This window comes from Dipodomys merriami, unplaced genomic scaffold (assembly GCF_024711535.1).
Source record: "Dipodomys merriami isolate MVZ:Mamm:240054 unplaced genomic scaffold, mDipMer1.0.p SCAF_143, whole genome shotgun sequence".
Classification (NCBI taxonomy): Eukaryota; Metazoa; Chordata; class Mammalia; order Rodentia; family Heteromyidae; genus Dipodomys; species Dipodomys merriami.
This window is the reverse complement of record NW_027202749.1, coordinates 2,942,107-2,955,268: the sequence shown is the minus strand read 5'-3', so window position 1 is coordinate 2,955,268 and position 13,162 is coordinate 2,942,107. Positions and strand designations below refer to the sequence as shown.

Sequence of the window (13,162 nt, the reverse complement as noted above, 5' to 3'; positions counted from 1 at the left end):
AGCAGGCGGTGAGTGGGCAGTGGCGGCATGGGCAGGTCCAGGGACGCCGTGTGGACTTGCCCGAGGATCTTGGTTCACTCAGACGTTGGCCAGCGAGGGATTGCTGGGGCCGCAGCTGGGACCACAAGCACAGACAACAGATTGGGCTTTGGACTTTGGTTTTGCGGTGCTTTGGGGGCTCTGTAGAAGCCCCCTGACACATGAATAAGAGGCTGTGGAGATTCTGTGCTGTGGACCAGGCATGTCTTTGTGCGGAGCGGTTGTTGCTGCTGAGAAAGTGGGTGCTGCTACTCCCCGGTGTGTCTGGAGATGTGTGCGTGCCGTGGGCACACGGTGGACGTGTCTCAGGGTCCCCGTGGCCTTGACCACGCCCAGCGTCTCCCACGCTGTCTCGTGATCTTGGTGAGGGTGGGAAGTCCTCCCTGCTGCTTTCTCCTGTGATGACCCTGACGACTGGCTTTTCAGAGCGGCCGCATCCTGAGAGAGTTTTCTGGATTTCAGCACTAACTCAGAGCAAACAGAGCCACGGTGGGGAGGCCAGAGTCACTGGCTGGCTTGGGCTTTCACCTCGCTCTCCTCAGGAGGCAAGAAGCCTCTTGAAGATAAAGTCCAAGCGTCGTCCAAGAACGGTCCGATCCCCTGATAGTGCAGCGCTGCAGAGCGTTCAGAACATTCCAGGTGCTCCCGTCTTCACCTGAGATCCTTCCGGCTTCTCTGCCAAGCTGCGGACAAGCGCTAGGTAGAGGTGGAGCCCAACTGCAGGCTGCGGCAGAGGAGGCGCTGAGCAGCAGGCCCCGGCTGAAGGTGGGGTGCTCGGCCAGACTCTGGGCTGTTCTAGGGCAGTGTACCCGGATGAGGGTTTAGCTCACAGGCACCCCCTGGCAACCATTTTACATTGTCTTGCCCTGTCAGCACTAGGGTTTGAATTCAAGGACATTGCCCTTCAGTTTATTGTTCAGATAGAGTCTTACACTATTGTCCTGCTCGACTTTGGACTGTAGTGCACCAACCTCTGCCTCTCACCCAACTGGGATTATAGGCAGGAGCCACCACACCCAGCCTGACTCTATACTACTTACTTGACCGTGAACCCTGACCCCTTGGATTCCTAAGGCTTAGAACCCAGCACTGGAGGAAGGTGCGGGGGACGTCAGAGATGGCGGCCAGCCCAGGGCTCTGGCCGTTACGCCACCTGCTGAGCACTGCCCTGCTGGAGCGTTCGGGTTCTGTTGAAGGCCAATAGTATCTTGAACCTTTTTCACCTGACTTGCCGGTGTATGGCCGTGTGGGAACGGGACGTGTGTGACAGGGGCAGAGCTTAGCCTAAACATTTGCTTGCAGGCAGGCACTGTACCGCTTGACCTGCATCTCCAGCCTCTTTTTGTGGTGGTTATTTTCAAGGTAGGGTCTCACTATAGATACACAGGCTGGCCTAGACTGTGAGCTCCTATTTGCGCTTCCCCGATGACAGGCTCACGTCACAGTAGCTAGCCATTGGTTGAGATAGAGTCATATACTTTGTGGCCAGCTAGCCTTGAACTATGATCCCCTGATCAAACCCTCCCCCCCCAATGGCTAGGATTATGGCTTGAGACACCACACTTGATGTTTGCTAAGGGTCTGCAGTAGTCCAGGCTCTAGTGGGTGCTGAGAGGCCTTTGGAGGAGGGAAAAGGTTTGCTCGGGCCTCGCCTAGAGGTAGGTGCCTGGGAAACAGTGTCTGGAAGCAGGTGTCCCATGTCTGCAAGAGAGGCGGCCCCTGCAGCTCCCCTCCCAGTGTCTGCGTGGGCTGGGTCCTGCCTTGAGTGTTGTGTGCATGAGCTGTACTCCCATGGCATGTGAGAGGTCCCGGGCCAGAACAGCTACTGCTGAATGGAGCCTCTCTCCCCAGCAGGGCCTGGCAGGCTGTGCCTCAGCCCAGTTGCAGCACACAGATGAAGGGAGCCCTCCCCTCTCCGGCACCAGCCCTATTCCGTGGTATCCACTTCATGCTCCTGATGCGGTCAGAGACTTGCGAAGCACTTCTGTGGCTTAGGGTTGGCCTGTGGGTGGCCAGTGCCCAGGCTGGGGCACATCTGATCCTGGGGGGTCCCTTTCTAGGCTTGAGAGCCCAGTCTGATGTCAACACAAGATCTCTCTAAACTTTTTCTTCTTCTTCTTCTTTTTTTTTTTTTTAAATCTGTCATGAGTCTTGAACTCTGGCCCTGGGCGCTGTCCCTGAGCTCTTCAGCTCAAGGCTAGCACTCTATCACTTGAGTCACAGCACCACTTCTGGTTTTCTGAGTGGTTAATTGCAGATAAGGGTCTCACAGACTTTCTTGTCCAGGCTGACTTTGAACCAAGATCCTCAGATCTCAGCATCCTGAGTAGCTAGGATTACAGGCGTGAGCCACCGGCACCCGGCTCTGAACTTTCTTGAACCATACATTTTAGGCCAAATGATGACAGTTTCTGGTTTTGAACTATGAAGAAACCCAGGCTGAGGACTTGTCAGGGGCTTGTCCTGGGCCTGTGGCTGTGGTCTGCCTTGCGAGTATGTGGTGTAACAGCATCACAGGTGGCTTTAAATCATGTTCACCTATTAGAGGCCACCTTCGGGGTCTTGGGATGTATCATCCGTCTGCAGGCTCTGAACCTCAGTAAAATGAGACAAGCCAGGTCCTCATCTGGGCTCATGGTTGTTTCTGCAGTGCCTTGCACAGCCTGGGGCACCCGGTGGTCCGGGTTTGGTCGCTGCACGGTTACATGGCCGGGTGACCTGTGCAGTGCGCCTTCCTGGAAGGTTTGCACTGAGGACAGTGTGGAGTGCTCCTGCCTGGCTTTGTACTTGTGTGCAGGCTTGGGCCCAGTGCAGAGGCCTGCAGGGAAATCCTGTCGGTCACAGCAGGCCGCACAGAGCAGGCCAGGAGGCACACAGGGAGGGGTTAGGGGCAGTAACTCCTGGCCGGGTCAGCCCTTAGCTGAGCCCTGCACCTGAAGTCAGGTGCATCAGAGCTCAGTGCCAACTCTGGAAGAGCCAGCGAGGAAGGCTGAGGGCTGTAGGGAAGCCACTGCCAGAAGGATTGGCCGGGGACGGGGAGCTGCTGGGAGCTGCCACTCACAGTGAGGCGGTGCTGGTGGTGAGGCGGCACCAGTGACTCCTATAGCAGAGCAGGAACTTATTCACTAAGACTGCTGGATTCAGGACAAGGCCCTGAGGGGCAGGGGTGCAAGTGATGCACAAACCCAGCCGATGCACTGTGATGAGCACCGGCGTGGCAGGAGCTCGGGGAGGACTGTGCGTCCAGCGGTCCCTTGGAGGGGACCCCTGGACGGGGCAACTATGAGGCCTCCTATGTCTTCCTTGGGCCCGAGCAGGTTAGAAAGGGTTGCTGGATAGCCTGCTGGTAATGTCATAATCCTTAAGGGAATACTCATCTCTACTAGGAAGGCTGGGCGTGGTGGAACGTGCGTTTAATCCCAGTACTCAGACCACTGAGGCAGCATGGCAGCCTGGATCTTGTCTCAAACCAAACCAAAACTGGCAAATTTTACTTTGCTTCCTTGCTGACTCCTACCCAGAGGGAGTTACTAGGCTAGGACTCAGGGGCCACCCTGGCTCCTGGGCAGATGCCGGGCCGCGCGAGGCATGTGCAGCTCCTGGCCCTACCCAGCAGGAGCCTGGCAGGTGTCCGTCAGAGGTGAGCGCATGCAGCGGTGTCCGGTGCTGGTGCACAGCCGGCAGTCTGCACAGGGCTGCGCTCACACATCCCCCCGGGTCGCCTGAGAACAGCGCTCCCTCGGGACCTCAAACCCGCCCGCCCGCCTCCCCGCAGGATCTTCACCCTGTACAGCAAGTCCCTGCCCCTGGACCTGGCCTGCCGCGTGTGGGACGTGTTCTGCCGGGACGGGGAGGAGTTTCTCTTCCGCGCAGCCCTGGGCATCCTGAAGCTGTTCGAGGACATCCTGGCCAGGATGGACTTCATCCACAGCGCCCAGTTCCTGACAAGGCTGCCCGAGGACCTGCCTGCGGAGGAGGTGTTCGCGGCGATCGCCGCCATCCAGATGCAGAGTCGCAACAAGAAGTGGGCGCAGGTGCGTGGGTCTCCTGCTCCTTCCCCCCAGGGGTGCGCGGGGCCGTGTGTCTTGTGCGGGCTGCTAGCTGGAGGGTACAGGGGGGAAAGCCGTCCGCCCGCAGCGGCATCGGGAGCCTCAGAGCTGAGCTGTCATCTTCTCTGCATACTAGAAGCCATATGGTGAATCACAGTCCTGCAGGGGCGGACAGCAGGGCCGGCCGGCTGCCCTGCCTGGACTGTGCCTGAGGCAGGCTCTGTACTTGGGGAAGTGGCTGGGATTGGCCCGTTTCAGGAAGCCCAGAGAGGCGATGATCCCTAGGCGAAGCCCAGCGCCCGCCCCTTGTCTCCTTCCTGGCAGCCGCAGTGACTGAGCGGCTCCAGTCTGGACCTGCGTCTCCATTCTTCCCCATGCTTCTCAGAGGTCTCACAGTATTGTCTGGCTCCACATTTTAGCACACTGAAAAGTTCAACGACAACCATGGTTCTTGATGCTTGGTGGTGCTCAGTTATCCTCAGTCAGTAGCTGAGGAGGCTGATGATTTTCTATGTATGCCAATCTGTGCCTATTCTTTTTTTTTTTTGGTCCAGTCGTGGGGCCTGAACTCTGGGCCTGGGCGCTGTCCCTCAGCTCTTCAGCTCAAGGCTAGCGCTCTACCACTTGAGCCACAGTGCTACTTCTGGCTTTTTTTTTTTATGTGGTGCTGAGGAATCGAACTCAGGGCCTCATGCATGCAAGGCAAGCGCTCTACCACTGAGCCACCTTCCCAGCCCTTCTGTGCCTATTCTTGACAGTTCCCCTCCCTCCCTCCCTCCCTCCCTCCCTCCCTTCTCTCTTCCTTATCTCCTTCCTTTCTTCTTTCCTTCCTTTCTCCCCTTCCTTCATTTATTATGTTTTTTTCTAGTACTAGGGTTTGAACTACAAACCTTAGATTGCTATGCAGACACCATACCCCTAGCCCTTTCTGCTATAGTAATTTTTCAGATAATGTCTCAAACTTATGCCTAGGCCACTCTAGACAGTGATCTTCCTATTTATGCTTCTCATGTGGCTGGGATGACAGGAATGACCACCATAATTGATGTGGGGTCTCAAAAACGGCTTGGGCTGGCCTAAAGCCAGAATTCTTCCAGTCTTCACCTCCTCTGTAGGTAGGATTACAAGCATGAGCCAACAAAGCCTGATGATTGAACTTGTTTATTAATAAGAAGGTATAAAATAGCCGGGCACTGGTGGCTCACACCTGTAATCCTAGCTACTCAGGAGGCTGAGATCTGAGGATCACAGTTCAAAGCCAGCCTGGAGGGAAATTTGTAGGACTCTTACCTCCAATAAACCACCAGAAAACCGAAGTGGCACTGTGGTTCAAGTGGTAGAGCACTTGCCTTGAGCTGAAGAGCTCAGGGACAGCACCCAGGTCCAGAGTTCAACAACCCACAAAAAGGAGGAGGAGGAGGAGGAGGAGGAAGATGATGTAAAATACATGCAAAATTAAGTAAGAGTAGGGATACTGTGCAGTAACTATGATTCACAGTTCAGCTGTCCCCAACTTCTGCTCAAGTCTCCTGTGACCAGAAGCGGGAGCCCTAGCAGTGTGTCATGGGTGTGTGACTGTCTCTCCAAACCATGCATAACTGCGCTGCTGTCTCCAGTACAAGCCCTCCCTGTCATCAGACCCAGAGCTTTTATGCTTCTGATTGTCTCAGGTGTCATTAATGCATTTTATTTGAATCAGGATCCAAATGAGGTCCATGTATCGTGTGGGTGAAAGATCTTTCAGTCATCGTAGAGCACACGTTCTTCCGCGGCCTTCCCTCCGTGGCCCCCTTTGCTTGTGGAAGAAGGGGGCTCTTTGTCCCCAGCCTTTCCCGCTTCCCCGGCTCCCTGTGGTGGTTGCTCCTGGGCGCCTCTGCAGTCCTGCCGATTGACCAAACTCCTTCCTCGAGTCGAAGTTTGTTGGCAAGATTACTTCCTGTGCAGTCAGGTTACAGTTCTTTGATCTCTGGGCAGGCTGTGTTTTTCTGCAGCTTCACTGAATCTGCACACCGTGGTATGTGTACATACCGTACACTTCACCTGCTAAGGCATATAATCCAGGGCCTCATGCTTAACCAGAGGTTTCCCTTTCGCACCTGACCTCCCGTCTGCCCCTCCTGTCCCGTGCACAGTGCCTCATCTAGCTGGTGGCTCCATTCCTCCCGGGGGCTGTTGGGAGAACAAATGCTGCTGTGGCCCCGCAGATATTCCCCCGGCTTTCGAGCCTGAGCCTGGAGTGATGTTTCTGAATTACTAAATAAGCTGAGTTCACTAACAGGAATGGTAGGCTGCCATGTGCCCTTGAATGGGCATGCTCTTTGAGAACAGCCAGGCCCGGGCACTGAGTGCGTCCATTCACACACACCTACACAGGCGCTTGTGGGGAGACGGGAGGGCATGGATGGTCCCCTGAGCCGCGGGTGAGGAGGAAGGTGGCAGGAGGAGGCCATGGTGGCCAAAGGGACAGAGCTTTCTTCTTGGGCTACAAAGGCGCTCTCAGTTGACTGTTGGTGAGCTCTGTACGTCTCTGTGGAGAGCTGGGAATCATTGAAGCGCATCCGCCAAAGGGAGGATTGTGTTTCAGTAAGTCATTTGCAGCACGCAGGATGAGCAGGGCTGGCGGAGAGAGTGCCGCTCGGTAACTAACAAAGGCGCAGTGTGAGCGGAGGCCTGGGCCCTGGCTCCCCGGGCTCCAGCATGTCAGGATGGCAGCGGCAGAGCATGGAGCTCACAGGCCTCCGGGGGAGGCCATCTTCCGGGCTCATGGCTTAGAGTGGTTTTCTGAAGTCAAGAGAGAAAGCCAGGCCTCTCCTCCTGGTCACAGGTCTGGGTCTTCCCACTGCTTCCTTCCCCGGTGCCTTCTAAGGGAGGGAGCTCTGTTCCTGAGGCTCCTCTAGCCCGCCCGTATCTACGGCACACGTGCACACCAGTGCGCTAACGTGCAGACGGAAGCATTAACCCTGGACCTTACCATGCTGCTGCTTGTGTTTCAGGGATCAGAAGAGAGGCAGCCTGTGCTACATTTCGTGATTTTCAGTAGAATGACAGGCTCGCACAGCTCCGTCGTGGAGAACTGTGGCCAGTGGCATTCCTATTAGATCTGTGCTTGAGTCTGAGATACTGGTGAGCTCCTTCAAAGTAGTCAATGATAGCTAGGCACTGGTAGCTCACCCCTGTAACCCTAGCAACTCAGAAAGCTCAGCTCTGAGGATCTAGAAGTCAGCCCAGCCAGGAAAGTCTGTGAGACTCTCCAATTAACATCTCCGCCCCTCCCCCCCCCCATCCCCGAAGAAAAGGGCTGGAAGTATAGCAATGGTTCTAATGGTAAAGTGCCAGTGTTGAGTGGAAAAGATAAGGGATAGTACCCAGGCCCTTAGTTCAAGCCCCAGTGCTGGCACAGAAAAAAGAAATAAAGTCAGTGTTGGTGGTCCTATTTACTCAGAGGTGGAGGGGGACTTTTATCTGTGGTTACTCCTTTCATACAGCTTATTTGAGACCCACGCGCCACGCGTCTGTTTCGCCTCTGATCATTCGGGATGGTAGTGTAGGCTGCCCAGGCAGGTGAGCATTGCACGGCGGAGGTTGCTTCTGTAGGTTTGCCCTTGCCAAGCTTGTCTGGCTGTGTTTCAGGGTCCTCGGTGTGGGCCTAAAGACGGTGGCTGGGGCCTCACCCCCTCCCATGGGCCCCCTCGGGCCTGTGACTCTGCTGCTGTTGTTAGGCAATCAATCTCATGTAGTAGAATCTGATTTTCAAATAAAAGTTAACAGCCAAGTGCTGGTGGCTCACTGGGAATCCTTGCTACTCGCGAGGCCAAGATCTGAGGATCACAGTTTAGAGCCAGCCAGGGGCAGACAAATCCTTGACTCTTATCTCCAAATAACCAGAAAAGCCAGAACTGGAGGCATTGCTCAAGTGGTAGAGCACCAGCCGTGAGTGAAAAAATGGAGCTTGTTTGGGAGGCCCTGGGTTCCAGCCCCAGCACTAGCATAAATACCACAGAATAAGTCGTGTTGAGCACGGCTGTGCAAGCTCAGGGGAAGCAGAGTGAGGAGCCAGGGGGCAGGAAGGTGATTCGGGAGAGCCGGCATCTGTCCAGCCCTGCTAGGCGTGCACTGTAGGCTCACAGTGCAGAAGGCGCAGGAGGGGGGAGGGCTGGCCTGGAGAGCCGCAGGCCTCACCTCACCCCCCTGCTCCGACGCTGGCTCTGGCCGGTGGAAATGGGTGCAGATTGCCCAGAGATGGTGTGTTAGAAAGATACCTGGATGCAGGTAGGAGGCCCAGAGGGCAGAGAGCGGGGTTGGCCAGGGACTGGCCAGGAGGGGCTGCTGGTCCTTGGCGCAGATGTTGTGAGTATTGAGTAGCAGACGCTGTGCCCGCGGCCCCTGGCAGGTTCACCCCAGCCACCTTGTCCTTGATTCTAGGTGCTGGCTGCACTACAGAAAGACAGCCGGGAGATGGAGAAAGGAAGCCCGTCCCTCCGACACTGAGCCTGCGCAGGCCCCGCTCTCTGCGCAAGGCAGGTCTCCAAGCAGACCTGTGATTTTTCACACTGACACTGGCCACAGGAAAGCAGGCTGTTTGCCTGTCAGAGTCCCGATGCTGGAGTTGGCCTTAAACAAAACCAAACGGCGTTCAAAGAATTAAAAAACAAACTAAATCAAACAGCATTCAAAGCATTCAGCCCGGGCCTCGCCTTAAGTGGCTCTGTGGACTGTGGCCTGGCACCAGCGGAGGCCAGCCACCACGGTCCCCATATGGGGCAAAGACGGGGCGGTGGCCGTCCCCTCCCTCGCGTTCCTCCAGCACAAGTCACGTTGTAAAGCTGCCATGCCAAGCGCCTGGACGAACATTACCGTCTCTCTCAGCCAAGACGCACGAGGAATGTTCCTGGGGAGCCTCGGAGATGCTATTGGCTCCTGTTTTGGATAAGAAAGGAATTGCTGGTGTAGGTATGGAGAGAATCTTTCCAGAACTGGAAGTCCTGTTTTTAAAAATCTACCCACCAAAGACAGCAGAAAGGAAGATGGGCCCTCTAAGGCTGCTTGCTGGGGTGCTCATGAGCTCCTGGGGACCTGCTGGACCTTCGTGTTGACATTTGACCATGTTGCCTTGACCAATCACAGCAGGAAGGCTGCAGGTGCGCCCTCGGTGCCCGTGCCAGAGGCCGCTCCGCTCCCCGCGCCGCCGAGCCACAGCAACAGAGGCAGGCCCGGGGGCTGGGGCAGCCTTGGAGCAGAGGCTAGAGGACGCCACGCCTGCCGTGTGGAGGCAGCCGTGGGCCGCTCCTTGCTCTCGCAGTGGCCCCCTCTGCCTTTGTCTCACAGACGGCCCGGTTAGTCCTGAGTGGCAGTGGCCACACACGTTTGGCTTCTGAGGGTCTTCGCGTGCGTGCTGGTCCAAGGACCGAGCGGCTTCTCTGACAGCCGGGCGGCCTTAGCGTCCTCAGTGCCCGGCACCAGCCCCTCCCCCGAGTTCCCCAAGTTCATCGGTGAGTTTTTTTTGTTCTAGCTTTCCTTGTCATTTTTGTGAACTGATAGGCCAGAGCGGAAGACTCAGGCCGCAAGGACGTGTGTGGCTTGCGTTCCAGCCGTCCACGCTGTCCATGAGCCCCCTCCCCTGAGCCAGCCCCTCATGTCAGGAGCCCTGAGCGGCTCTGGTGGTGCGCGAGCAGCGGGGAGAGCGGGTCTGCTGCCACGGGCCTGTGAGGTTCTGCTCGTCCGCCCTCGCTGGGGGTGGCAGCCGGGCCCTCTTCAAGCCTCCATCCCATTCTGCCATGTGCCCTTGCTCTTGGTGTCCCCTTTCCCCCACATTCTCACCTGGGCTGTCCCAGGGGACTGCAGGGCACCGTGGGCACCGCTTTCTGCCTCAGCCTTCCACGGCTGGCCTCGCCTGACCTCTTGGAGGAGGCGCTGTCGTGGCCAGCAGCCAGCGGCCTCCAGACCCAGCCATTCCAGACATCAAGATGTTGAATGTAGCCCAGGCCCCGCAGCCTGTGGGAAGTGGACTGTCCAGCCCTGGGCTGGCCTTCCCCCCAGACCTACTTAGTTTTGGTCCACAATGTGGACGTTCTGTTCTTTAAAAGATGTATATATTTTCTTACTGTACATAACGATCATCCTTCATTTGCACAGGTGGGTGACAAGGGCCTTGGGCAGTCTGTTGGGAAGGCTGTTGTGAAACTCCCGAGTGCTCACAACCCAGTGCTCACCATGCCTCACCCATTTGACCTAAGCGTGGGCATCGTGACATTTTTTAACCAGACTCCCGGCTGCACCCAGGTGCAGACAGCTCTTCCCGCATGCTCAGGGAACCGCGGCGTGGCGTGGCGCGGCGCGGCGCGGCCACCGGGCGCTCGGCCCCTCCGGAGGTGCCGCCGGCCTCTGGCGAACGCAGCGTCATACTCCTGTGCGTTGTCGACACTGTGTAGGTGAGCGGGACCCCACGGGGCACCCAAGGGAGCCTGCACCTCCCCTGAGTTTCAGACTCGAGGCCGCCATGCCGCAGCTCTGCTGGGGAAACAGCATTCACGTCCAAGGTACTTTTTTAACTGCTCAGTTTTTGACTATTTTGAACACCTTATTGATAGAAAACTGTCAGTAACCCTTGCTACGCATCATGTTTTCATTGCTTGTACAGGTCACCTTTAATTTTATTTAGTAATGTGTTTCAAAGTAGGACTTTTTGAATTGTAAATATGTGGTTTTATTAAATAAAAGTCATGTAAAATTGTTACTTATGCTCACTGTTGGTTTCTAGTTAAAATTCTTTGGATTTTATGGCCAAAATTCGATTCTATTATAATGCTTGAATATATAAAAATTTGCTTCCTGGATTTGTTCATCAAAAATATAGGGCTGTGGGGCTGGGAAGGTGGCTCAGTGGTAGAGCGCTTGCCTCGCATGCATGAGGCCCTGGGTTCAATTCCTCAGCACCACATAAGCAGAAAAAGCCAGAAGTGGTGCTGTGGCTCAAGTGGTAGAGCGCTAGCCTTGAGCTGAAGAGCTGAGGGACAGTGCCCAGGCCCAGAGTTCAAGTCCCGTGACCAGCAAAAATAATATATCCATATATACATACATATGTATGTGTGTGTATGGCAGTTATGGTAGCTTAGGCCTGGGATTTGAGGGTTCAGTGCCCCCTCCAAGCTGGGCACCTCTCCTTAGTCTGGCTTGCTTGCAGCTTTAGACTCCCTCCTCCTTCTCCCTGCCCTCCCCCCCCACCCCCCCAGCCTTCCACCGGGTCTGCAGGCATGTAGGTTCTGTGCCAGCTGTGGGCTAGTTCCTATGAGACCGAGTGTTCACGACTCGGCCCTCACTACTCAGTGGAATGAGCTTGGAAGAGTGCCCTCCCGTCACCTGTGGACAGTGCTGGAGGTCTTTGCACAGAGCCACAGTAGTTTGATGCCCAGCCCCGCTGCAGATCCCCTGACTGCATTGTCATCGTGGGCTGAGGTGCGGTGTCAGCAGGGTTGACAGCAGTCGTGCTGAGAGGTGGACGCGCGCTCGCCACAGGCGCTGCATCTGGCGCTGGTGCACATCATTCCGCGGAAGCGCTACGGCGGTTCTCCTGCCGTGTGACACACAAGTTGCTGTTTCTCACCACAGGCCTGGGGCCCCCGCCGCGCCCAGATGCCGGCTCCAGCAGCCCTCTAGGGGTCACGTTTGCTCGGAGCCTTGCTGCAGTTCTGATCTCTTCCCAGGTGCAGGACCCGGTGTGCAGCCTGGTGCTACCTCCCAGTGTCCCGTGCGTAGGCGCTCGGCTAATGGGCCACGGGGAGACCCAGACACCCTGCCCCGGTGCGAGCACTTGGTAGGTGAGCCTGCCACAGAGGCACAGTGAGAGCAAAGCACTCGCTTGAATGAGGGGGGACAGCGGCAGCTCCCAGCTGCTCCTCCCCCTGGGAGGGGCCTGGCCAGCAGAGGGCAGCCTTTGAGCCCAGGGCCAGGTGTCAGGTGAGCTCACATCAATACATGGAGAATTTGGATTTGGGGAGGGAATAGATTTGCTTTTCAGGTCCCAGATAGGAACTCAAGTATTTGCTGATGTTATTTACTTAGTCCCTTGCCTGCCTAGGAAGTTGGGAAATGGCCTGGCTATTGGAGAGGCCTCAGCACCACATGGCTCCTGTCTGCTCTGCCAGCACTGCCCTCTGCCCCTGCAACCAGCTGGCTCCCCTGGGTGGGGCTACACAAAGCCTCACCTCCCTGGACCAGCTGCCAGAGCCTCCTTTCCCTGTGTGCCCAGGCCTCGCAGGGGGAACGGCCTTCTCCCGCGACATCACAACAGAATGAGCCAGCCGTGTACTTGGGATCGTCGCTCTGGCCCCAGAGCCTCCTCGTTTGTCTTTAGACATTGCTTCTGAAGCCTTTTGCCCCTGATCTAGAGCACTTGGGAGAAACCCAGAAAGAAACCACACTTCCAGCCAGCCATTGGAAAACTTTCTCTAAGTTCTCTAAGCCTCATCGTCTTTTTCTGTAACCAAAGCTTAAAACAAGGTCTTAGCCACAGCCTGGTGACTTGTAAAGATTAATCTTAAAAGCCAAGAGTTTGAAAAGAACTGCACCATAAAAACCTAGAACATTTCCACAGGCAGCTAGACTCAGGCCTTTCCCGTGGAAACTTTATGTCTTACATGCCAAAAGTTGTGAATTTAAAAAATGAACTGGGTATGACAAGTATATGTCCATAGTCCCAGCACCTGGGAGACAGGAGTATATCAAGTTCAAGACCAGGCAGACATAGCAAGACCCTGCCTCAAAAAACCCCTACACATGCTGGGCGGTCTTGGCTCACGCCTGTAAATCCTACTCAGGAGGCTGTAAATCCTACTCAGGAGGCTGAGATCTGAGGATCGCAGTTCAAAGCCAGCCTGGGCAGGAAGACCATCAGACTCTATCACTAATCAACCAACAAAAAGCTGGAAGTAGAGCTGTGGCTCAAGTGGTAGAGCCCTAGCCTTGACCAAACTTGGTCAAGGACAGTGCCCAGACCCTGAGTTAAAGTGCCAGGACTGTGGGGTGTGTATATGTATGCACGTGTGCATACAATCATTAAAGTATGCACATATTTAGTC

General features: G+C 55.8%; 1 protein-coding gene across 5 annotated transcripts in view; it reads left to right on the top strand.

Annotated features, from left to right (window-relative positions):
- The window catches only part of Tbc1d14 (TBC1 domain family member 14), an 80,027-nt gene extending 71,367 nt beyond the window's left edge, over positions 1-8,660 (top strand). For all 5 annotated transcript variants that reach the window (XM_070021799.1, XM_070021798.1, XM_070021801.1 and 2 more), the window contains 2 exons: positions 3,815-4,073; positions 8,511-8,660. In XM_070021799.1, coding sequence (XP_069877900.1) covers positions 3,815-4,073; positions 8,511-8,576 — 325 coding nt within the window. In that variant the 3' untranslated portion in view covers positions 8,577-8,660. The remainder of the gene's footprint in view (positions 1-3,814; positions 4,074-8,510) is intronic.
- Positions 8,661-13,162: the final 4,502 nt, after the last annotated feature.